This window comes from Centrocercus urophasianus, unplaced genomic scaffold (assembly GCF_019232065.1).
Source record: "Centrocercus urophasianus isolate 14NV4802_14NV808 unplaced genomic scaffold, USGS_Curo_1.0 seq_27, whole genome shotgun sequence".
NCBI lineage: Eukaryota > Metazoa > Chordata > Aves > Galliformes > Phasianidae > Centrocercus > Centrocercus urophasianus.
This window is the reverse complement of record NW_024884833.1, coordinates 13,440,752-13,467,201: the sequence shown is the minus strand read 5'-3', so window position 1 is coordinate 13,467,201 and position 26,450 is coordinate 13,440,752. Positions and strand designations below refer to the sequence as shown.

Below are 26,450 nucleotides of genomic sequence, written 5' to 3'. Positions count from 1 at the left end.
CCAAAGAAAAAGTGATTAATCAACAGAGTTCAGTGGAAATTTCTGGAACAACGTGAAAGCAGTCATGACACCATAAATAAAAAATAAAACTTCAGCTGATTCACAAAGTATCAAAGTGAGCTTGTTATCGCAGAAGACAACTTTATGACGTAAATGTTACAGCCCGGATGTTGGACAAAGGCTAAGAGGACATCACATAAAGAAAATAGATTATTTTAGACTTAAGACATTCCATCCTTTCATAACTGCGAACATTCTGAAAAACTTCAACTGCTGGCCAGATATTCAAGTACTAAGAACAGGCCAGTGCATTTTGACACACTGAAGTGTGTGAAAAAAAAAAAAATCCAACAGGCATCAGGAAGCAAGTACTCAGTTGAGGTTGAATAGCAGGTAAAGTGCAAAGGACAAAAAGCAAATATGAAAAAAGATAAACACCCAAGACAACATAGAACACAGCGATGTGTTGTTTTTGTTGAGATACAGAAGCAACTGAACCTTGATACAATGATGAAGAAAGAGGCAGGAGAATACAGAGTAGTTAAGCAATCTGAACCAAGCTGCACATGAACAAGCTGTATATATTTCCAACATACTCTGCAAACTAGCCCAAGATTTACAGAGATTAACCACACTGTGCAGCCTGGGCTGCGGGGAAGCCGCCTAACAGAATGAGGTGAGCAGCAGCAGCCTCAGGCAGCAAATTGTTCCCTGTGCCACAGTGCCCTGCTTCATGACCACATGGTTCCAATGGCCAGGGTAGGCAGAGCCCACATGCCCTTGTCCCAGCACAAGACTGCCCTGGATGAATAAATGACCTCTGCCTGCTGTTCTGCGGCACCACCTGCCCTGCCACTTGCATACACGCTTTGCAAACACTGATACAGAGATATTAATTGAACACATCCACAAGGCTCATCCCTTTCCCTCAAGAATGGATTCAATTTTTACTTCAAAAAGCATTGTGTTACAAACTTAGATTTTTCCTGTGAGCTTTTCAGCACTGAGCATATGCAAGAAACAGTATCAAAAAGATGCCTCTTTTTTTCTAGGTCAGTATAGGTTGTCATCACTAAAAGTTACTAATACATAAACACTGCTAAAAATATAACATTATTTGACAGGATTAAGAAAGGTGTGTTTAAATGAGATTGTTTGCAATGCTTTTAAACTTCTTAATCCTCCAAAAAGTGAACACCATAATTAGGTGCAGAAGAAGAATTTTATTATTAGATCATTCTATGCAGCTGACTAAACACAGGACCTCTCAAAAAACACCACTGACAGCACAGTTTATGTGTGAACTAAAAAAGGAGTAAAAAAAATGCATAGAAAACCAAATACCATATATCCTGTACATCCACACAGACAAACAGTCTCTTTCCTCTCCTCCTCCACCCTTGTTTTAAAGATAAAAGCCATTAGGCTTCCTAACTTCACCTAACATGACTAAACTTGCTTGAACATCACAGAAGAAAGGGTATCAGCAAAACATTAAGAGGCTTAAATGTAGTAACGCATATTTTGGTTTAAGACAGCAAATTGAGGGGTGCAGATACAAGTTTTAGAAACAAATTCTGTATTCTACTAGGAGAGTACCCAAGCTAAAAGTGAACAAACACATGAACGGTTACTCCCGCAGCAAAGCTAAGCCAACAGTTCTGGGCATGTGAAGGTACTCGCTTCACACTCTCACCAGGATTCTGGCAAGATGAAGCCCTGGCAGGGCTTAAAAAAAAAAAAAAAAAAAATCCCCCCCAAAACACTATCTCATCTGAGTTAGTTTCATCACTCAAGTACTAACAGCTCTCTGTTCCACAGAGGAACACAAAAAGCTGCTGCATTGCTTATCACAAGGATGGGCTGCATCTCTCCTCATAAATCCTACCACATGGATTCTTTGTTTTTTCCACATTTCCTCATGTGGGGACAACGAGCCCCAACAGCCTTCTGTTATAACTACCAGCAAAACAATACATCAGTAACATTTATGGGTGTATGGTTTACAATTTTGGAGCTTAAGACTGTATCACATAAACTACAGATCAGTGGAAGCGCACAGAAGGAAGGATACCAATTTATTATTTATTTATTAATTTGCAGTCACAAGATATGCAATACACATGACAGACAGAAGGGCAATCAGTCACACTGCTTTCTGAACTTGTTCTTTTGGTATTACAGAATACAGAAGAAATAAATTACATGTAAGTGGGAAAATAATACTGGACCTAGCACAAGAAGTACCATTAATAGAAAGCTAGTTTTCATCCCTATTTTTGTCTGAAAGTGAGAGCTCAAAGAGCTGTCCAACATCAGCTTTCTTTCTCCCATGAAGGAGTGTGGTGATGGCACTGACGCCTACCCAGCACTCCAGCAGGGATGTAGCAGGTACCATGCAAGGACACAAGCGTCACAATTAGCCCTCAGAAACAGTTCAAAACTGATAGCATGCAATTAGTTTACCTAAGAAATCCAGACACAGCTAGGAAACTCATGCTTTTACTTGCACCATACTTTTCAAAGGGCTAGTTTCACCATCAACCAAGTCATTCTGTGAACTAGAAAAACCCCTGCACCCCCACTTAATATGACTTCATTTATCATAAACAGAAGTCTAACTCCCAATCAGCCCATGCACAGCTATCTGCCTCACAAAGGAGCTAGGGAAAGCAGTTCTCCACTTGGCACTCAGGGTGGGGCAAGGGCAGTGACAGGCCTGGCAGCCAGCACCCACAGCCCAAGCGAGCCACAATCAACCTCACTGGAGGGGTTTGGGAATGAGAGGCTGACAGCAGTTACCTTTTAATTCTATGTGTTCAAGTTCAAGCTGCATTCACACCTAAATTGTCTTCAGTCTTCAAGGGAAGATCACACAAGAAGTCACACCCACATATTTTTTATTTGGATAGAAAAGCAAAGCAGGGTTTCATGATTCAGTTGGACACCAATTTTCTGTCTCTTTTTCAAGTGCCTTGAAGAATGAAGGGTAAGTGGTTTTCAAGCAGAAAAGGTGCCACTGTCAACGGTGCTTCAAACAATGAAGAAAAGAGAGATCATGCAGCTGCTAAATCCTCCATGGACAACATCAGCACACAGACTTCCCATCAATGCACTCTGTCAAACGAATACATGATTTTAAAGAAATTATGACCTCAGGGTTAGCAGACAATATATGGGATTTCTCCGTGATCATACTCTGTTAAGCAATTAGGGCAAACTGTGCCCTTTAAAATTAGTTTAACACAGCAGAAGGTCAAGGGAAGAAAGCATGTGGCGGAAAAGAGGTTAAAAAGGTGCAGGAAGATTTATTTTAACTCTCAAGAACTTACAAAGCCCTTGCCAGAAAGAGGAGTTGCTTGCTAGAACTTTTTAGTGGATAAAAGGAACATTCCTGGCACAGGAAAACTGGCATCTGTGTACAATTAGAGAAAGTATTTTTGAAGGTCCAAGCTACACACACAAAAAAAAAACATCAAAGAGAAACTTCTTTACATCAATCTGTTCACTAGTACTGCACTGATAAATCTAAATTACACTTTTGTCAATGGATTAATGTGGCTTAGTAGGCAGGTAAATAAGTTAATTCATGCTGTTATTGATAATTAGAACAAAGAGATACTGCATACTGATGTGGAGTTCTTAAAACAGATTCCCTTCCTTGAACAGGAATTCCCATATCAATTTTTTTCCTATTCACATTTGGGTTTTGAAATGCAAACTGGACTGAACGGAAGTATTCTGGATCTATGCTGACAGCAGCTGTTTAGAAAAGAAGGTGCACTGAAAAAAAATAAATCAAAAACCATTACTGAAGGTCTGATAGTTCTGTCCTGCTGGAAACCCATAAATTACTGCAGATACAAAACAAAGAGCTACAAAGAAAACTTATAGCAATCAATAAACAATTGAAATCCTAAAGTAGCCATTTAAAATTAAATTTTTTTTTGCATTTTCAAATTGCTAGGATTGTTAGAATAGGTGGGTGTGAGGCACACACCAAACAGGCACAGACAAAACCTCCCTCATTTCCTGTATGCACACAATTCAGCACTATCTTCAGTTTCACATCATCTATGTAGCAATCACTTATATGGCCTGTATAATGCTAGACTTGCATGTTTATTGCTGTGCCAGTAGACAGGGCAAGAAATGCAAGTTATCAGCACTGAAGAAACTTTATGCAAGAGGCTGATTAATGCCAAGACATTTCTTTTTCTTGATCAAATTATTGCCTAGGCACAAGAACTACTGCAGCATTACTGGGGTGTGTGTGTGCAGAGGGGGGCAGGGGGAATAACAAATTGATGGATATCACTTTGTAGGCATAAGCAAATACATCATTCTTTACATGTTTACCATTCCTGTGTAGCTTGAAGGTAATGACAACAGAAGAGGCCTTGTATGTCAAGTCCCTTAACATCAGCACTTTACTTAGCAATTAAAAAACTCCAGAACAGGAAGAACTATATTATTTTAATTGCCCAAGTAAGGGCTCAAGAAAATGCTTCAGACAGAAGCCTACACATAGATACAGTGGTTTAAAATACCAATGCGAATCCATGACTAGACATAGCAGTATCTACTATATAAGCTAGGGGAGTATGTATGGCTGTAAAACTTCCAGGCCAGCTGGATACCAGCCATTTTGTAATGATGATGCCTGCACTGGAGCTTGCTGGAATTCATTTGGCCTGAATATATGTACATCTGTTAAAGCCTTTTCAAAAACCATCTTATCATATGAAAAACAGGGTACTCACACTTGTAAACAGTTCAAATAATAGCTACATCTCTGATGGAAATGAAAAAGCCAGAAATAAGGTGAGACAATGCATAGATTTATTTTTTTAAAAAGTGCTACGCTAACCACCATTTAAAATAATGAAAAGGAGCCTGCATGTACAGGATTGATGCCTAAGTAAATAGCAATATATACAAAGAACATAATTTACTGTGCCAACCCCTACAGAATTTGAATCTTAATACTGCTATTGCTCTTTAGGAGTTTATTTTTCCCTTTGGATTTTTCATGAAGTTTGTAAACCAGCTCAGAACATTATCACTACTTCTTAAGTTAGCCTGCCTAAATGTTGGAAGGCATTCACAGCAGAGAAACAGTCGTTAGATATATAAAACGGCTACGTTAAGGAGTTGTTTTTCCATTATCTTTGAAAGAGAGATTTAATAGTATGACAGCATACTGATTAATCAGCAAAATTGCTAGAAAGACAATAAACAGAAATGAAGACAGACTGCAAAGCCCCCAAATTGGTTATGCTTTCTTAAGAGAAGATACGATTGAAGTTATGATTTTTACTTCCCATTGGGTATGAATAAGCACTGCAAAATCTACAGGTTTTATTAAATTCCAGTACAAGAACATGAAGAAACACATAAAACCACAAGTTTATACTTGGCTTGGAAAAATTTTTACTTTTCACCTTTCAGTTATTAATTTGATGTTATCTACATACAACAAGAAATACACCAAGCAATAAAATCTATAAGCGCATCATTTTTTGACGCCTTCCAAGAAAATCTGCGTTGGCAAATGTGATGCCTCTCCTTGACTCAAGTAAGTTTTTTAGGAAGACACCAAAACCTGTTACTAAAAGAATTGCAAACGAAGCTCAGTTTCTGTCACATACTCAAACCTCATACCAAAAGCCTTAGTAACTGACTGTATACATTACTGTTTTATGAGCTGCTATTTACAACCAAGTAATTGTCTGCCTTCCCTGCCCTTTAGTCTTTATTTACATCTGTTCACACTCACAGATGAGCTGGAGCACTTAGGAATTCAGAACATTAAAAAAAAAAAAAGTTGCAAATGGCCCCCTCTGACCTCCACGCAAAGGAAGGCCTGCCTGTCTGCCCTATAGCTGCCGCGATGAGAAACATGCTCAGACCACGCAGACACAGCCCTTGTAACCTGGGTTTAATCAGCCAGGCTTCTCCCCTTGCGCAGAGCAGCAATTCCATGAAGTGGCATGGAGGTCCACATGCTCCCCTTCCACTCATCATGCCAGTGGTCCTTGCATGGGTAGCGTGGCAGGTGAGGACAAAGACCACCACAGATCTCTCCTTGGGACAGGTTTGGCCACAGTCTAAGGGCACCTCAGCAGGCTAAGAGGGAGGCACTGCAGTGCTCCCCAGGAGCTACCTGATGGCATCCATAGAGGAAAACATAATGGAAAGCAGGAACAAGAGAAACCAGAAATGGACCAGCTTTGTAAAATGTAATCTGGGACTATCCGTTCCTCAATTAATGCTGTAATTAGTAACAAAAGCAGAAAAAGCAATGCTTTTCAGCAGAAATGTGAAGTAGTATCAGAAGGCCCTTTCAAATAGAAAGCAACAAGAATTACAAAGACACAATGGACTAAGCCGTTCCTTGGCACGCCTTCCTTTCCCGGGGAACATACAGCAGATCTACGCAGATTGCTGCTCCAAAAGTAATACCTCCTAGTTATTTCAATGGAAACCACAACAGTTACAAAGAGCACGACAACGCTATTTGATAGAACAAGTTCTCAGATACAAAACACCATTATTCAACAGTTACCACCATTAGCTATGTATTTCCACCAGCTATGAACAAGAGACCGCATGCCACACTCATAAAAATTTGTAAAAATCAATTGGGAGTTAACCCAACATTTCACAGATGCTATGACCCATGTCATACATGTGGTTTTCTTAGTAAGTAATAAGCTCCAATTCATTTGGTGGAACTACTGGAAGTCATGGCCAAGAACTTGTTAGAACTAAAATATCCAGCAATATTATTTCCCAGTCTGGACAAGGAGAAACAGATTCCACACCTCTAAATCTCCACTGAACTTGGCAAAATAATTTAGCTGCAAGTAGTGCCAGAAGAGAATGCAATACAATCAAGTAACATAAGAGTTACCTGTGCCTAGTGACACCTACATAAATAAGCACAGTAAACACCAAACAAAGTGTGCACTCAAGAGAGCACAGGATCTCAGCAGTTTAATTTTTTAACACTAGTTTTCTTCCTGTCATTTAGAAAATGAAGACTAAGAGGCACCATCTCAGAAATAAAATACAGTCCTCCTAAGCTGTAGACAACCTGCAACACAAATCGAGACTAAAAATTTCAGCTGAGACCAGAGAGATGAAAGGAACCATCTCATTTCTCTGTAATCATGTCTTGAATGTCACCACAGACTCCAGAAAATGAACACCTTCCCTCTTTTCTCCTGTAAGGGTAGTAACTTCAGAACACTGTATATCCAGATGTTGGTCCTCCTTATCCCTGGCCCCACAGGCACGCTCACAAGCAAGGCACTCTCAGCAAACACTTTCAGAGGCACACACCATCCCACACCTCACGCCTTATAGTGAGTCTGCGAGAGATGCTCTTTGAGATAAAGCTGAGAAAAGTACAAGAGCCCAGAAACAAAATGACATACTAGACAGAAAGCAGGACCACCTCAGGTAAATGGCAAAAATTTATAACTGAACTGATAGCTCACTAAAAAAGATACAGTAGAAATCAAATATTAATAGTAGATTACTTTAGTTAAAGGCAATCCTACCACTGAGCTGAAGCAATAAATGCACAAATAGCAGGGCACAGCATACAGCAATGCTTTTTTCCTTTTCAACAGCTCATTCCCCTGAACAGCTCAGCAATGAATCCAATAAAACTATCCTGACGAGGCTGTAAGCACGGTTATAATTTACACTGACTGCAAACTCTCCAGAGGTGTGGATATACCCTCGTATGCTCACCATCACCTGGTAAGAGCTAGTTTTCTTCCAAAGAAGTACAGACTACATGCTCTGAACACCTGCAGCATCTTAAATGTGCAGGCAGGCTATTCAGGGAGCAACCTACTCCTTTAAAAAGTGGCATACCACTGCTCTGCAAGTTCTGTGCTGGTGGTGGAGAATGCACACACACAGTCTGGGCAGCCACGCAGCAATGCTTCTTCCTTCCCATTACTGCATCTTCAAGCAGAAGTTGTCATCCGTCACATCTGGTTACGCAATCAATGTGGAATAAGGGGTAGGGGATAAAATATTAAAACCAAAACCAAAAGGTTGCAAACCATCAAATGGATTACTCAGTGCAGGGCTTCACAACAATGCCAAACTATGTAAACTGCTCTGGATTAGGGGAAATGCACCTGTTAGAAGACATTCACCATGACATCAATGCATGAAGCAACCAAAAAAAAATACATAATATTCTAACATGCTTAAAATATAATAGCCTTCATAAAGAAGGAAACATCCTCAAGGACGATAACATGCCTGGATAGAAGAGAGATTGAAAGCTGATCTGAAAGATCCACCAAGAATAAATACTTATCAGCTTCCTCCTTCCCCACAACAGTGTCAAGATAAACACCCCATTAATTTAACAAGCTCAGTCTTCGAACAATTTAGGTTCCCTGTTCAAACCAACTTTGTTTCAAAGAGAAACCTGAAGTTCGCTCTCCTGGAAGCCAGCAGCATTTCAATTTCCAGCCTGTTCATTTACCTTTGAATACTGAAGTGTAAATCTAATTTAGATCTTTCAAGATCAGAGTTTCTTCATTTCCTTAAACGTTTTCATCCTTTCAGTGTACTTAGAAAAATCGCATCCTTCTACACTGTGATAGGAATGTTACCCAACAACTTGACCAAGACAAGCAGGCTCCACTCTTGCAATATCAGCCCCAAGTTATGAGATCTGACTGCAGCAAAATTACCTACGTTAGGCTATCTCACAGAGGCTCTCACAGTCTGCTCCACTAACTTTCACACCATTTACATTACTCTATTCGTACTACATTATGAAGATACACAAGGAAGTACCTTTCAGTTCCAGAACCCTGAGATGCAAACTTTCACTGTCCACTTCCATAAGCTAGTGTTGATTAAGAAAGATCTACTGTGCTGGTGATTAATGCTTTTCAGATTTGCTGGATAGTACTCCTTGGGGTCACCCATCTTCCTGCCATAGTGTCAAAACACAGTTTGAGAGAAGTTTTACTTGAGATAAGACTACTATGCAAGACACTATCATTCGGGAAACAGAAACTACTAAATCACTGCTCTAACTGACATGTTTCCTCCATAACATATAAATACGCCAAGAAGCTGTGTGTGCTTGCTGCAAGGCTAACAAAAATCAGCCAAAAACAGAACACTGGTCATAAGGACCAGCTGTGGCTCTCACAGGAAATATGCAATTTCCTCCAAAAACTGATAGACCTTTTAATGTATTACCAACTTTAAAAACTGCCTGGTAAGGTTTCCCTGCAGCCTCAGTACTCTCCATCATTCTTATTATTTTCAGCTTTATTTCCTGGTTTACAACTTATGCTCTGCCTTCATACCATGGTTCTTTACCTCTGTTCCTCCCATGTGTTTAACTAGAAGATTTCTAGAGATTTCCTTGCAAGTTGAAATTTCAAAGGGCTTTCAGCTGATCTGAGTGTGAACTGTGGCCGTAAGTTAGATATAAGGTGTTTCTTCTCTTTGACAGCATCTTCGCATCAAAGAAGTGGGTAGGAACATTCAGCAGGGGAAAGTGATGCTACTCATGTCAGCTACAATCAGCCTGGACTGGGCCTGGCATACAGCTCTCAGGAAAATGGAGCCTCAGCCTCCTCCTAAGCCAAGCATGCCAAATTCCATTTAGCACACACAGTTCTAATAGGGGAAGAGATTTACCTGAACATCTGTAAAGGCAAATAGAAATGAGAAAAAAGTCCGCCAAAAAAACTTCCACATTCACAGAAAAACAAAAATGCAAAGCTGGAAAGAACAAATTTAAGTTTAAACACACTCTCAGCACAACAATTCAGGAGCTGACTATACTTCACTGAGCCTACCTAGAAGACAAATCAAAGACAAACATTTTTATCTACTTCCTGATGAGTTCAGATTTACATTCATTTAGATGAATGAATAATAATCGGTAGATTTGATTACACTTAGTTTTAAAAGTCTCATAAATCAGACACTTCTGCAAACAGAAAAATGCACTAAGAATGAAGCTGTCACACCAAAAAGCAGCTGTACTTCCTATGGTTTTCCTGCAGCAACACCTCTCAACACGCTTTAAAAGGCAACAGTTGTTAGTGGCTGTACTGCATGCAGCCTGCATGATCTGCAGTTTATTACGCATTTCCAAATAGAGCTATTTTGGGGCATGACTTCGAGACAGTGAGATGAGATCCAGAAGAGTAATTCCTACAACCATGCTCTACAGCTAGAGGATTATTTTTTCCGTCCCCATGCAACCACCAGGGCTAGGACTTGCTCTACTTGGTGTTACCAAGGCAAGCATTAAATATTCAGCTTCTCAAAGCTTTCAATACTGATACAACACATACACAGCTCAGAGATAGCACTGAAATAGCTCTTTGCTGCAAACTGGGCTTCATCAGCCACTCAGGTGTCTTACACAAGTAGCAGCTCTGGGACCAACAGTTTGAGCCCATTCAATTTATTGCAATTCACTATCACGTATTACTGGAATTTGCATACATATTTACAAAAGTACTGAATTTCATATATGCAAAGCTTACAGAAGTAACTTGGGAAACAATGCTCCAGGGGTTTGCTTGCTACCCATCTTCAATATTCAGTAGTATTGTCTCTGCACAAAAATGAAGGTTAGCATGTCTTTCAAGAGAGCAAACTAAGTAGTGATTTGGTAGGATTATCTGATGAAGCAGAAATTGAAGTTTCCACACACATAGTTAAAAATTTTAGACAAATGTAATACTTCTAGCTTTCTTTACGAGACCATCCTTCAAACTGCTCCTCTCCTTATCATGACTTTCTAGTAGGATAACTAAAGGGAAAAAAAACATCACCCTATCACAGTATTAAAAAGACAGCTGGCATGGTTCTCAGCTTGGCCGTTTGAGAGGAAGCATCATCTTGAAGGAATTTCACATGCTGTGTATCTCATAACGGAACTTGACAATATGTGCACAATTTCTGCAAATCAGCTTATTAGTATGAGTTGTTCAGGTTGGCAAGCCTGAAAAGCACCATGAAGGTCATGTTATAGTTGTCATCCAAGCATTTTTTGTCCACTGTTTTCTCTTTCCTCTCAACACCAGAGTGCAGTGTAATTACTGTTCCAGTGTATGTATAGGTGAGGGACAGCCTCTGCAGCCCTAAAAATGAGCATTTCTGAAAACTGAAGCATGAACAACCAGAAATATATATATACACACATACACACACACACATATATATATATATATATATACACACACACATATATATATATATTTTCTGCCTACGTACTCACTGCTTACTACTGAAAACAGATCCCACACGGCCTAAAAAAGATTTCTCTAGCTGAATGCTCTAAAGGTAAAGAACATTTTTCAAATCATAAATATATGCTTCCATAACTGCCTATTCTCTCTTATCAGCACCTTCATCACATTACCCTATGCATTTTCCTCTCTGAACTGGTGAAGTGATTAGATAGCTTAGATAACAGCAGAAAGCAGTAAGCTAACCCTGGCGGCTCCTCTGCTTACTGAGCTACCAAGCAGAAGCATGTTGATTCCAGAGCTGCTGAGATACATTGTTTTGTTCAACAATGGTTGAAAGTGTTTCACTTGTGAGTTCAAAAGATCCAAACAAGTGAGGTTTCAATTTGCCCGATATCTCTTCCTACTTTTTGAAACAACAGGGGTGCTCTATTAATAAGAAGCAAACCAACCGTGCAACACAAATGCCATTCTACAATTCCAAAACATTTCAGAAATCTGCAGCTCTTTCAGGAAACACTCAAAAGTTTAATGCAAAAAAAAAAAAAAAAAAGAGTAAAAGTAGAGGCAAGAGGAATTCAGTATTTAAGACTACTAACCAAGTCATTTCAATTCATATAAAAAAACATGATGTACGTAGTGTAGCTTTGCTTGGATACTACTCCCAATAATTTCCTGAGCAATGCACCATTTCTCACAGCAACTGCTTCTGGGCAAAGTCAATCACGGAAGAGTAGGAAAACTCATTTTTATTAGTCTGATCTGGTTTCAAGGTCTTTCCTTGCATCCTCCCCACGGTAAGGTTTTTAATACTGATGAACTTTAATTCCCATCTTCTGGGCAAACTGAAGCAGAGGCACTGCAGCAGGGTATTTAAAATGCACAGTCAGATGGCTTGCAACTGCAGGCAGAATTAAAATGAATAAACCTGCTTTAGCAAATCAGTTGCTCCGTCATGATCATCTTTAACCCAGCAGGATCAGAACCTCCGACATTCTTCGAAATATCATGGTTAGATGATTATTTAACACAATAACTTACACCGGGCTAATAGACTGATACATACCACTAAATCTGTAAGACAAAAAAAAAGTATACATAGAACAACGCGTACAACGGTCAAGAACACAGTCTCCATGTATGATGTTCCATCCCAAAGACAGAATTTGGTTGGCAAGACTCAGGATACTCAGTACAAAAGCTAAACATGACAAAAGAAGTAAATCTACTTCAGCAATCACAAAGCTATCTGCACAATTAATGTAGAGGCAAGATGAAAAAAGTGAATGATCCCACAAGTATTCACAATTCTGAACTCTTTTTCTCTTATTTTCTGTAATGATAAATCAAAACAAACTAAAGAACTGAATAAAACTCAACACTTTAGCGAGAGAATGACTGTTCATTACTTTCGCAATGCCACTGAGAAATAATATAAAACTGAGTAGTGCATTTTTTCAGCCAAAGCATGCCATTATCTTTTCCCTTGTTTCAGCCACCTGCAGGTTTTGTGCAAGCAGGTATTTAAAAACTTTCTTTACTAGCTTTGATCAGAAATTTCATTTACACAATCCACGTATTTTCTTTAAGAGACCTTTGCTAGAACAGCAAAGCTACTTTTTATTGTAGTTACTATCTGAAGTATTACAAGGCAATAGAGGTAGCAAAATATATTACAAAAAAAAATAATAGTGGAAACATTAAGATACCAAAGTATTAGCATTCTCAAAAGGCAGGTAGTCTAGGAGCTTCAGGACCCATATATGAAAATATTCCTTAGTGGGAAAAAAAAAGCAAAAAAGCAAAACAACCCAACACTAATCTGTTTGCTTACCTACTTGTTTGTCTCACTGCTGCTGTGAACTAAGAGGAAATAAATGAATTCCTCCCTAACAAGGGAAAAACAGACTGATTTAGGGGAAAAAAAAAAAAAAAAAGAACCTTTCATCAGCACTTAGCCAAATGTTAGATCATGACTTGGGTGCTCATATAAATACAAAAAAATTTAAAGACTTAGGTGCTTTTAATAGTCACTTGATCCTTCAGTTTTAAGCCTCACTCAGGGTTGATATTTGCAAGTACATTTATTTGCAAATATAAGATGATGAGCCTAAGGGGGAATGAAGCAAGAGAAAGAAATAGGATTTACAAGAGTATTTCAAGAAACCCTGGAAGCTTAAGTTCAAAAACGAATTAAAAGCATCAGTGAACTAAACTGCTCAACAACTGTGCTGAGATTTCTTTACCCCTACTATTTTATGGCAGCACTTAGCTATGAAATGATGTGTATTTGTCAGAGTGGTACTGACGTAAACTCCTTCAGCCCTTTTATTTTTAAAGCGAAACCCACACATCTGGTTATGTTTATAATCAGCATTTTCTCACAATAGTCACTAAAAATCAGCAAGGTTCTTTGTTACATTTACTTTAAGGAGAAACAAATAGAGTTTAAACAATTCATTTAAATTCTTATATGTTATAGGTTTAAACTGCATGCCAAGGTTATAAACCACTAAAATGGAGAAAAGCAAACAGCCTTGGTACTGCAACACCTTGCTTCTAATTCATCACATTAATGCAACAGTATTTGTTTTTTTTTACAGAACTTTATTACATGATATTCAGATAATTTAAAAAACCCCACTTGATTTTTTTTTTTAATACTATATAACATCATTCAGTGTTTGCACTCCCTATGCTTCAAAAATGAAATTCCCCATCCTCAGTGCTATATTCTGGAGTTAACATGAGACTTCTGAAGCATGCTTGTATGGAAAAATCCTCATATTTTTACACACTGCCTCTGTGAGTGTCCTTATGGAACCTCTTCTGTATGTGAGCACTGTGAAGGAAGCAGCTCTTTATCACAAACAGGTGTTGGTGACCAAGGGTTGCACTGACACCTTCCCTCTAAAAGGAATACACGAGGGGTTATATCAAGCTCAGCATTTCCACAACTAGCAGGCTAGAACCGTTTTCTCTGTGAAGAATTTTAAGAAAACACAATAGATAATTTCTGATTCTGTCTTTATTTTCTCTTGTAAAATAAATCAAGTACCAATGTCTGTAAGCACAAGTATGGTGCCAGTTTCAGTAGTCCAGAAGCTGAAAACTGAATTCCAGAACATTTCACACATTCTTCCCAAAATCTTTTTTCAAGCCCAAATACAGAATTCGGACCTGAAATTTATGGTTCAGTATACCACATACCATTCTACCACGATATCCAACAAGTCAGTACGACAAGGCTGTCCAACAGGCACCTGAGATGTAGAAAAGGGTTCTGCATGTGCCTGCACAATGAGTACGTTACCGTTCCTTTAAACGTCCCTGATAACATGCCGCTCCTTTCCATCCGCAGTCCCACGGCTCAGAGCCCCACTGGGCAAAGCCGAGCCGCCAGACCGCCACCCCCGGGGCACTCAGGGCATCCCCTGCCCTCGGCACAGCCCTGCAGTAACGTGACACTGTCTGAGCTTTGCAATCGCTGACATCACCACCGGACACAGATTCGGCCCTGTGCCGCCAAGAAATGCAGCAACCCTATCCTACAGGAGCGGGGAGGACGACGAACTCCAAAGGGCTGAGCCGCAGGGCGAAGAAACGGCTCTGCCCGTTGCCCACCGCGCCCCAGCACCGCTGCCGGCCCTGTTTCCGCTGCTCCCAGACTGGCCACAACGGCACAATGAGAACTTCTGTCCCCGCCGCCGCCTCCCCACACATACCTGCCGAGATCCTCGCCGGTCTCATAGTGCTCCTCCAGGTTCTCCTGCCGGAACACCGTCATGGTAGCGTCGCGCCACACCGCTGACCACCACTTTCAGCCCCTGCTCCACGCCCTCATCACCGCCACGCCGGGGCCGCCCTACGCCCTGCGGAGGAGCGCGGATGTGAACGCCCGCCCTCGCCCGCACCGCCCCCGCCTCCCGCGACCCGCGACCCCCGCCCCTTCCCCGGGGCACCGCCTACCCGCCCGCCGCATTCCACCGCGATTCCGCTACCCAGCAGCGGCCGGACACTCCCCGGCCTCCCCGCACCTGACCCCGGCGAGGCGAAGCGGGAAGGAGTTTCCCTGCTGGTTGTCGTGCTAGGACCTGCCTGGCGGCAGCACGCCTTCCCCACAACCGGTCGGTCGGAACTCGATCGTTCGATCCCTTGCCTCCTCGTCCTCGTGGCTAGGTACCCCAAGCGCTACGCGGTCGCTCCAGGCACAGCACAAGGCCGCCTCCCCTCTGCCAATGGGAAAGTGCCGCCGCCCCGCCCCCGGCGCCGCCGAGAAAAGCGGGCGGCGGCCGCGGCGCTGCCCGGCCGTGGGAGATGGCGGTCGGGCACGCGCAGCCGCCATTGTGCTGGGGCGTAGGCCGCGGCCCGTCTGTACCCTGCTATGCCGAGGCAGGAAGCTGGCTCCGCGCCGGGCGTTGGCTGTAGGGCTGTACCCGGCGTGGGGCGCTGTGTCGCTGGGCCACGTGAAACCCACTGCGTTGTTGCTGCCATGCTGCCTGCTTGTTGCCCGTTTGCCCTTCCCTGGCTTCCTGTGCTCTGTGGCTACGTGGTTTTGGCCTGCCCTGTTCTGTAGCGTATAGCCCAGTGCTAGGTAGGAACTTAGCTGCATACGTTTCTTTATAGCTGCTGTGTTCCTTTCATCTTGCGCTGTTCAGCCCTGAGGGAGTGCATGACGTCAGGTCACAGAGCAGCTTTCAGCTCCCATCTGAGCTTTGTGATTCTCAGAAAGAGGATTGCTCATCAGAGGTGAAGAGTTCAACACAGCCGTGCATTGTCACACTCACTCCATTAAGCATTTGTGAGAGCCCAGCCTTCTCTAAGCTCAGCACCAGGTGGGCAAAGGCCTGAAATCTCATGAGAAAGTCATGATGTGGGCTTGGATGAGCGTCAAAATTTTATGTGCCCCAAATGTTGTCGTCCATAAAACGGAGGCACAGGCATAGGGGTTGTGAGGTGCAGTTCCATCATGTTGCCTCCAAGGACTGCACCGCAGGCACCGCACCAACCGACATGGAAGCAGTCAGAGTAGCACTGCACTCCGCTATGTTATACAGGAGCTAGGTGAGCAGACCTGTGCACATCCCATATTCTATGTGTTTGTCTCTAATAGGTTCTCATGACTCACACATTTGAGGTGGTTGCATTGTTTGCACTGCTCAAGAATCTTGACAAGCATTGGTGAAAGTTCAGAAGTTCCTTTCGGCTTTGGAGATTTCTTCTTTGATGGATGCAAAGACAATCGCTGCAGCCAGCCAAAGAGTTTTTTGGTGATTAATCTTCACATTTTTTCTTGTTTTTGTGATGGCCCTGGGCTCAGCAGGAGTAGCACCTGTTGTCACACATGTATTTTGCACTACCATCACTGCTCATGTATGCAGCTCAGGGTGTTCCTTGCAATACAGCCCTGCACCAAGTAAAGCAATTGGAAACTCAGTGTTGGTTTAGACAAGTGCTCACAGTGGAATCAGTGCACTGTTTCTGAGAAAATTACCTAAATACGTAGCATCAGCAGAAAAAATGCATTGCTTACAGTGCTTGTCTCATTTATTTAATAGCTCTATGGAAGGCTAGGCTGCTAGGCCTGGGTTTTGTTTGCGCTCAGGCCCTTCACTTGCAGAAACAGCTGTGTCTGAACAGTGTTGCAGCAGCAGTGCACCAGATGTGCTCCAAATGGTGTATGTGGGCCTAATGGCCAATCTGTGCCAGGGCATGTGTGAGTGCAAAGGAGACATTTGCCACTCAGAGCACCATCTCTGCATCTTCAGGGGGATACTCAACAGGTGGCACCTTGGTGCAGGCCATTTCAGAGAGTGTACGTACTATGCTCTTGGCGGCATTCCTGCAGTCCTTGGTCTAGGTAGAAGACCAGCCTGCCAGCTGCACCTTCAACATTATTCTTGGCTTCTGGAGACAGGTGTTGGATTGCACTTGTGATGAATGGGAAAAATAATGTACAATTGCTGACAAATGCAGTTAAGCAATTTTGATTGCAGTTTATGCTTTCAGGTTTTACACTGCATTGGATGAAATGTAGCTGACATTCTAGAAGACTGTGCTGCCATTCAGCAGGAACTGGACAGGATGGAGAGCTAGGCAGTAAGAAATCAGATGAGATTTAACAAAAGCAAATGTAGAGTCTTGCACCTGGGAAGGAATAACAGGATGTATCAGTACAGGTTGAGGGATGACCTGCTGGAGAGGAGCTCTATGGAGAAGGACCTGAGGGTCCTGCTGCACAACAGGTTGGCAATTAACCAGCTATGTGCCCTGGTGGCCAAGAGGGCCAAGGGATCCTGAGATGTATTAAAAGAAGCATGGCCAGCAGGTCAAGCGGGCTGATCCTCCCCCTCTGCTCTGCCCTGGTCAGTCCTCATCTGAAGTACTGTATCCAGTTCTGGGATCCTGATACAAAAAAAGACAGGGTTCTCCTGGAGAGAGTCCAGCAGAAGGCCACAAAGATGATAAAGGGCCTGAAGAGCCTCTCTTATGAGCAAAGGGTGAGCAACCTGGGTCTTTTTATCCTTGAGAAAAGAAGACTGAGAGGGGATCCTATTAATGTTTATAAATATCTAAAGTACGGGAGACAAAGGGATATAGCCAGCCTCTTTTCAGTGGTCTGTAGGGACAGGGCAAGGGGAAATGACCATAAACTTGAGCATAAGAAATTCTGCACCAATATGTGACAGAACTTTTTCACAGTGAGGGTGACAGAGCACTGGAACAGGCTGCCCTGGGAGGTTGTGTAGTCTCCTTCTCTGGAGATAATGAAGACTCATCTGGACACCTATCTATGCAACCTGATGTAGCGAGTCTGCTTTGGCAGGGTGATTGGACTTCATCTCTAGAGGTCCCTTTAAACTGCTACAATTTTGTGATTCTGTGAAATGCGGTCTATCTTGGCTTTAGCATAGCCTTTGACTCTATCTCCCACAGTATTCTCCTGGAGAAGCTGGCAGCCTGTGGCTTGAACAGATACACTCTCTGCTGAATAAAGAACTGGCTGGAGGGCCAGGTCCAGACAGTTACAACCAGCTGTGACCAGTCATGAGTGGTGTTCCCAGGAGTCAGCACTGGGGCCTGTCCTGCTCAGTATCTTTGTTGATGACCTGGATGAAGGGATTGAGTGCACCCTCAGCAGATTTGCAAGTGTCACCAATCTGGAAGGAAGTGTCAATCTGCCGAGGGGTAGGAAGGCCCTTCAGAGGGATCTGGACAGGCTGGATAACTGGGCTAAGGCCAATGGGATGAAGTTCAACAGGACCAAGTGCTGGATTTTACACTTTGGTCACAACAACCACAACAGGACTGAGGCAGAGTGGCTGGAAGGCTGTGTGGAGGTAGAAGATCTGGGGGTTTCAGCTGACAATAAGCTGAACATGAGCCAGCAATGTGTCCAGATTGCCAAGAAAGCCAATGGCATCCTGGCTTGTATCAGAAATAGCGTAGTCAGCAGGACCAAGGAGGTGATTGTCCCCTTGTACTCGGCAATGTTGAGGCCACTTTGCTAACAGAACTAATAAAGTGAAAGTAACTCCTTGCTTATGTTGCTGTAAATCAGGAGTAGCACCGACTCCGGTAAGATTACCTTTAAATAAAAGAGGGTTAGGTACAAAGATTTATAACAAAAAGAGTATTTGCGAAGGGCTGGATTGTGCCTGCCAGTTTACTGTGTCAACTAGTATGCACATATTTTGCTATGTATAAAATAAGCTTTCTTTTTCTCAATAAATATTATGAACAACTAGAATTTGTAGAAAGCTCTTGTGTGTCCAAGCACTGTTTAGCGAAAGGAAAGCTACAATATTTCTGCAAGCTCCATGATTCACAGCACTTCTCAGACACTTTTCCACTCCATCTAGGCAGCCTTTTCTACATTCAAACAAAGAAACAGAAACAAATACAAAAACAAACAATCAAACAAAAAAACGTCACTAACAACAACAGACAAGCAGGTATGCTAAGTACATTGTAGTACAATAAATATTATTGAGATTACTGGCTGGTCTGTTTCCATCAACCAGGTAAAATGCCTCCCCTAATAATGTAAGATAGAACTGACAGTGAAAGATGTGAGTCACTTATAAAGGCTATTGTTTCTTTTGCATATGGTTTTCTTTTTAAGAGATCAGTGTTTTCATCTGACATGACTATAAAAACAATTTCCTGGCTAATGTGTGATGTTTTCTGTGCTGTTTCACAGGTTTTCCATACCTATTTTCATTTCTCACAAAGCACACTATGTCAGCCCCGGGAAGTTGCTATTTTGTATGCTCTGTATAGTTGAGACACACAGATTGGGCAAACCCAGGGCATTGCTATTACAAAAGGAGCTCCAAACATGCCAAATATTCTTTTTACAAGTGTCACAGTATAGTGGAAAAAGAAAAAAATATATATAAGCAAGGAGCTGACAAAAATAAATTGATTCACCAAGAAGTATTGAGCAAGGCCTTTGACATGGTCCCCCACTACATCCTTATCTCCAAATTGGAGAGATGTGGATTTGATGGGTGGGTCACTCAATGGATAAGAAACTGGTTGAAAGGCTGCAGACAGAGGGTGGTGGTCAATGGCTCTGTGTCCAGGTGGAGGTCAGTAACAAGCGGCGTCCCCCAGGGGTCTGTGTTGGGACCGGTGCTCTTTAACATCTTTATCAATGACACCGATGATGGAATCGAGTGCACCCTCAGCAAGTTTGCTGACGACACCAAGCTGAGTGGTGGGGTTGACATGGTAGAAGGAAGCAATGGCATTCAGAGGGACTTTGACAGACTTGAAAAGTGGGCCCGGGTGAACCTGATGAGGTTCAACATTGCAAAGTGCAAAGTTTTGCAGTTGGGCCAGAGGAATCCAAGACATTTATACAGACTGGAAGGAGCAATCCTTGAAAGTAGCCCTGCAGAGAAGGACCTGGGGATTCTGATGGATGAAGAATTTAATATGAGCAAGCAATGTGCTCTTGCAGCTTGGAAGGCAAATGGTATCCTGGGCTCCATCAGAAGAGGGCTGGCCAGCAAGGGACAGGCAGTTGATTGTCCCTCTCTACTCTGCTCTTGTGAGGCCCCATCTGGAGTACTGTGTCTGGGTCTGGAGAGGGTCCAGAGGAGAGTCACAGAGATGATCAGGGGGCTGGAGCATCTCCCCTACAAACACAGGCTGAGGGAGTTGGGCTTGTTCAGCCTGGAGAAAAGAAGGCTGTGGGGTGACCTCACTGCAGCCTTTCAATACCTAAAGAGAGCCTATAAACATGAGGGGAGTAAACTCATTGAAAGGGTAGATAACAGCAAGATAAGGGAAAATGGTTTTAAGTTGAGGGTTAGAGTTAGGGTTGATGTCATGGGGAAATTCTTTACAGTGAGAATGGTGAGGTGCTGGAACAGGCTGCCCAGAGAGGCTGTGGATGCCCCATCCCTGTAGGTTTTCAAGACTGGGTTGGATGGGGCCCTGGGCAGTCTGGTCTAGTATAAAATGAAATAGTTGGTGGCCCTGCATGTGGCAGGGAAGTTGAAGATTTATGATCCTTGAGGTCCTTTCCAACTGTCATGGTTTTATGCAGCAGTGATCTTGGAGGAAAACTTCTTTTACTAACTATGATATTGGAATGCAAGATAACATTATATAATACAATCTAGTTGAAATTGACACTAATAAATCAAATAAGATAGGAGAGAGAGAGAGAGTTCCTGAGACCAAGTCAAACCTGAAAATCTTGGAATGGCTAGGAAAGCACCCTCCAGCACCCATTGCAAGGCAGTAAGAGACCACCCTACCCATAAAGGCCAGATCCCATGATTTCTGTAAATGTATAGGGGAATATGTACCTGGAATTGGAGCATTAACACTTTAACTCCAGTGCGCTACATGATGTTATGATGCAGAATACTGAAAAACAAAAAACAAAAGCATGACACCAACCTGGGCCATTCTGTGATTCTGTGTATTCAACACTGTCACTGCACTCATGTCAGTGGACAGGGTAAACTGGACAGGCTGCAGTAATAGCTACTTAGTGATTTAGTTAGTAAAATATGATTTTGTTAAATTTTGTTGTAATTTGTCTCAGTGCTGTGTTTTGAAAACCACAGCTATGACAACATAATGACAATGATGGGATTTGTTCCTCCAGAAGAACTCCAGAAAGATTAATGCCTCCTGTAATTTCCAGGTATATAAGTTTCTCATAGAAAGAAATGTGCTCCATCACCCCAGTTGAAGAGAATCTAGGAACTGCTAATTCATGTGTTTATTCAGAAGGGGTTGTATCACATACATCCCCACAAAGCAGCTCTTTGACAAGATGATTAATTGAATGCCTGACTTGAGCTGCAAGTAGCAGATTATCTAAGCTACTTGGGGGTCTAAATGCACATGTCAGCGTCTCCCTGTGCAAAAGTCCAGACCCAGAGTCCTGGCAGAGCGCCCCGGGGCTCAGGTTGTCCAAAAGCTGAATGTCACTCCCTTTGTGATGACGCCCTTGACACTAGCTCTTCTCTAGTGGAAAAATTGAACTACGAGTGGAAAAGGAAGGTTTGTATCCATGGTAGTTGTGTCTTTCTGTGATTCTGAATTAAGACTACAAAAACATCTTCCAAATGACCCAAGAATAACAACTAACTGCAATTAGAACTAACCAGAAATTATATATCTTTGGCTTAGCTTCTTTGCAAGTATTCTTCCATATAAGTTTGTGCTATTGTGTATTTACTTAATAGAAAACCACAAATGATAAATTTTATTTTTGCCAGACTACATCTTTTTAAAAAGATTTACTCAAAACATTTTGACAAAGATTTCTTAACAAGCAATTTCAGCAAGGTAAAATGTGTAATTTGTAGTTGCATTTAGTTAAAATATTGCTCTTAATAACAATAACTCCATGTTGCATATAGAATTAAATTCTCTGGGAGACAAAATATTTGTCCTGAGGTATCATGATGTATAAACAACAGATATCAAGATGTTATAATCATAATATAATCAAGAGAATTAGGCAAAGTAGACAACGATCACAAGAAGAAAATAAGTGGAAGAGCTTACCCTTCGGCTGAGCTCACCAGAAAACACCAAGAGAGGTGATCTCCAGAAGAGATCCTTCCCCTCTGGTTGCCAGCTCTTAAATAGGTCTAGGAGGGGTGGAGCCAGGCTGCACCCCTTCGGGCAGCACAGGTGAATTGCTTTGGCTGACTCTGGCTCGCCTCAGGTGATCAATCAGAGGTTCAGGCCTTGACTCAGCAGTTCCCATACACATGAGGATGTCCTCTGGAGTTTTGACTTCAGGCTCAAACAGGTTACTTCCCTACAAGAACAAAACCCATCCATTATATAACAGTGTTTGTTTAAATTTGTGGTGAATTTTACTGTTAGGGAAGAATAAACCTACATTGGAAAGAAGAAATCAAGGAAGCCTATTCTGCAAGTCGTTGGCAGTGCTCAGTCTATTTCATGAGCTCTTCAGGAAAATTGAAGATCCAGTTTGTCCACACAGTACAGTAACAGTACAGCACACTGCACAGTAAAACTCGAGTTTGGATGACCTGCTGATATCTAGACGCACATGCTTAAAATTAGAAATAATCAGTACTGCATTTTACTATTGTAAAATGATAGGTGATATATTGACTAGTTGCACAATATGAACAAGGCAGCACATGCTGTCCTACCTTCATATCTGTTTCCTCCTTTTCCTTTTCTAAGAAGATCTCTACTATCTCAACCATGAACCAAATGAAAAATTCAGAGTACCCACACATAAGGGAAAAAAAGTTAATGTGGATAATGAAATATCTCTAAAAGCTTTCACTCGATGACCACAAATGCTTTACAAATATCAGTTGCTTTGATTGTCCTTCACGCCACCTCTGTAATAGCGATGGCTGTTAAGAAGTCACACTTGTACATGCTGCTTGACAGCAGCTGGGACCAGAGCCACACCAGCAGCTGGAGGTGACACAGTGTCATCCCCCCACACTGTGTCACATCCCAGCAAACCTCCATATATCAGGCATCTTCAGGAATGGATATTTCCCTTCCTGATCAGGACTCATCTCAGGTGGAGCGACCTTTGTCTCTTCTGGTGCATCACTATGATACATCACTGGGCCTTCTGAAGCTCCAAATTCTTCTGAAGCTCTTTTTTCAATGATGACAGGGACACACTACTCCTCTGACTGAGAAATAGGCAACCCACTGTGCCACTGTCCATGCTTGGGCCACTCCTGTCTTAGGAAGGTGGGTGAGATCTTTCACCCCTGAATTTGCAAGGCCATTTTAACTAGAATTTCAGCTGTTTGGGTTATTGGCTGTACTGCCTGTAATGAAGAATAGTCAGCGAATTGTTTTTCAGGGACCAAAAAATAGTTAAGTTAGCAAAGGGCCTCAGTTCCCATCCGGGTCTTTGTATGGGAACTGCTGAATCATGGCCTGAATCTCAGATTGACCACCTGAGGTGAGCAATGAGTAAGCCCTGGGAGCACAGGTGAATTCTGGCTCCACCCTCTCCTAGATGCCATTTAAGAGCTGACAACCAGTAGGGAAGGATCTTTTTTGGAGATCAATCCTCTTGGAGTCTTCTCAGTGAGCTGAGGATGAGGGTGAGTTTTCATTCATTTTTCTTTGGTGTGATAGCAAGTTTAACCTGACTTTTCTGAGTATTTCTTAATAATAATGTCTGTATGTTCATTGATTATACAGGTCTCTAGATGTAGGGGAGCTGGCATCTATTATCATGCAAGTAACCATGCAATCTCCAGTTCTTTTCCTTAGGTGGCTTAGGCATAGTGTTCCTGGTTACCTGAGGAGAGTTTTTCCTTTTGTTAGGAGCTATGAAATCTTCTGAGATCTATGTTCTTGTTGGTACTTGTTAAGTAACTCTTACCCCTGCTTTTTCTAGGGGTGTTTTGAAGCTTTTTATTTTCCTTCAGCTGCCTCTATATCTGAAGGACATGATTGGGTGGGCAATCAATCTTTGCAGATTGAAGACTAGCCTGGATTAAACTGTTGAACCTCTGTTTTTGGAATATCTATGTGGATTCTGATTGAGAAGCCCCTAGGGTGGGTTTCCTAGTTTTACTTATACAGAAGACCTCTTCCTCTTCTGAGGTCAGGATATTGTGCCTGGCCTGAAGGTGCTCTGTTTGTTCTAGATCAGCCACCAATTGCGCAGCTTGTTGGAAAATGGCCTCTGAGGTTACCAAAGGGTTTAGTATGTTACCAAAGGGTGTAGTATGAACACTAGTGTTCTATACTGATGGGAAGGAGCTATTTGTAGGATGATGTCCCTTATCCCTGCCAAGAACTTAACCAGGTCTGGACTCTTAAGGGCACCATCATAAATTGTCTCCTTCATTCCCAGTTCTCTGTTATAATTTGAAGTTCTTCCATCAACATTCATAGACCAGTATTTACTGAGACATCACTTTTATTTAGCCATGTGATTCTACATGCAGCCATTATCCATTGAATAAGAGAATGATTTTCTTCATTATGCATTACAATCACATATAGACTTTGTCTGAGGGCCAGGTGTGTGGTGATGGATGCAAGTTCAGAAATCTCTGGTCCCTTAATAACCACGCTTTCAGCCCCCATAACCTTAAAAGTCAAGCTGGTATGCTCTGTCATACCAGCTCTGTCTATTCAAATTGTTGTAAAAAATTCATGAGTTCAGCAGCTGTGTATGGGAATCGTCATATTAATGTGGGCAGGTGCTGCTGCTCAGGTGACAATTCTACTGGCCTGTCTTGGACTTTCTTTGTGTTTTGAGTAATTACTGGTCTTATTTCTAGACTATCTGAGGTTCCCATATCCTCTTGTCGCATTTCAGTCTGCTTAATTCTCTTTTTACGTTTAGATTCAACTAGGATCCAAGGATCCTATTGATCGAAGTCCTTTTTCCCTTTTGATGATATAGTCCTTAATTGTAGAGGGGAAATGCCATATAAAGATGAGGCAGTTTGGCCCACCAGAAATGTAACTTTATTTTCCAACTGTCTGATATAGTCTTTTAAAAGCTCCTTTTCATCTTTTAATCTTTGCTTAGGAGAATGATACACATTAATAGTTAGTAGCAGCAGCCATGCTACAGCAGATGCTGCTACTACTCTTTCCTCTGTTGTTAGTAATGTTTGTTCTAATTTATTAAAAAAATCTGCCATCTTGGAAGGGGTTTTAATAATGGATCATTATCCCTTATAGGTCCCAATTCTACAGTAATCTATGCAGCAGTCTGACACTGGGAACCCAGGCTTTCCCCCAGGAGTTCCTCCTTTTGGGTATTAGGGGTCCCAACGACTAGCAAATGCAAGAAATAGAGGGAAGAAGATGCTTACACTCAGAAGACCTCAGGTGAGCAGGAATCTCCAGTAAGGTATCCTTTCCTCTACTGCCAACCTTCTAATGAGATCTGGGAAGGAGTGGGACCTGGCTCCACTCACTCTGGTCACTCAGGTGTACAGTGTGCACTTAAGCTCCCCTGAGTTGGCCCTGCCTTCCTTACAGGTGCTCAATCACTGTTGCACCTCTGTGTGAAAAACTTTCTCCTAATATCTAAACTACACATCCTGTCTCAGTTTAAAACCATTTCCCCTTGGCCTATCACTATCCACCCTTTTAAGTGGCTGTTCCCCTTCCTGTTCATGTGCTTGCTTCAAATACTGGAAGGCCACAATGAAGTCTCCCCAGAGCCTTCTCTTTTTCAAGCTAGACAAGCCCAGTTCCCTCAACCTTTCCTCATAGGAGGGGTGCTCCAGCCCTCTGATCATCTTAGTAGCCCTACTCTGGACCCATTCCAAGAGCTCCATATCCTTCCTGTACTGGGGGCCCCAGGCCTGAATGCATTACTGCAGATGGGGTTTCACAAGAGCTGAGTAGAGGGAGATAATCATCTTCCTCTCCCTGATGGCCACCCCTCTTTTAATGCAGCCTAGAACACAGTTGGCCCTCTGGGCTGCGAACGCATGCTGCTGGTGGACGAGAAGCTGGACAGAAGCAAGGACCCAAAAGCCCTGAAGGGCTTTTCTACTGGAACAGGTTGTCCAAGGAGGTTGTAGATGCCCCATCCCTGGAGGCATTCAAGGCCAGGCTGGATGTGGCTCTAGGCAGCCCGGTCTAATTGTTGGCGACCCTGCACGTAGCAGGGGTGTTGAAACTAGATGAACATTGTGGTCCTTTTCAACCCAGGCCATT

At 42.3% G+C, this 26,450-nt stretch overlaps 1 protein-coding gene across 2 annotated transcripts in view; it reads right to left on the bottom strand.

The window, feature by feature from the left end:
* The window catches only part of DAPK1 (death associated protein kinase 1), an 89,516-nt gene extending 74,011 nt beyond the window's left edge, over positions 1-15,505 (bottom strand). Inside the window, exons 1-2 of one of the 2 annotated variants that reach the window (XM_042826791.1) lie at positions 15,302-15,505; positions 14,990-15,136 (exon numbers count right to left, since the gene is read on the bottom strand). In XM_042826791.1, coding sequence (XP_042682725.1) covers positions 14,990-15,051 — 62 coding nt within the window. In that variant the 5' untranslated portion in view covers positions 15,052-15,136; positions 15,302-15,505. The remainder of the gene's footprint in view (positions 1-14,989; positions 15,137-15,301) is intronic. The other variant, XM_042826790.1, reaches the window with a different exon arrangement.
* Between the last annotated feature and the right edge of the window lie 10,945 nt (positions 15,506-26,450).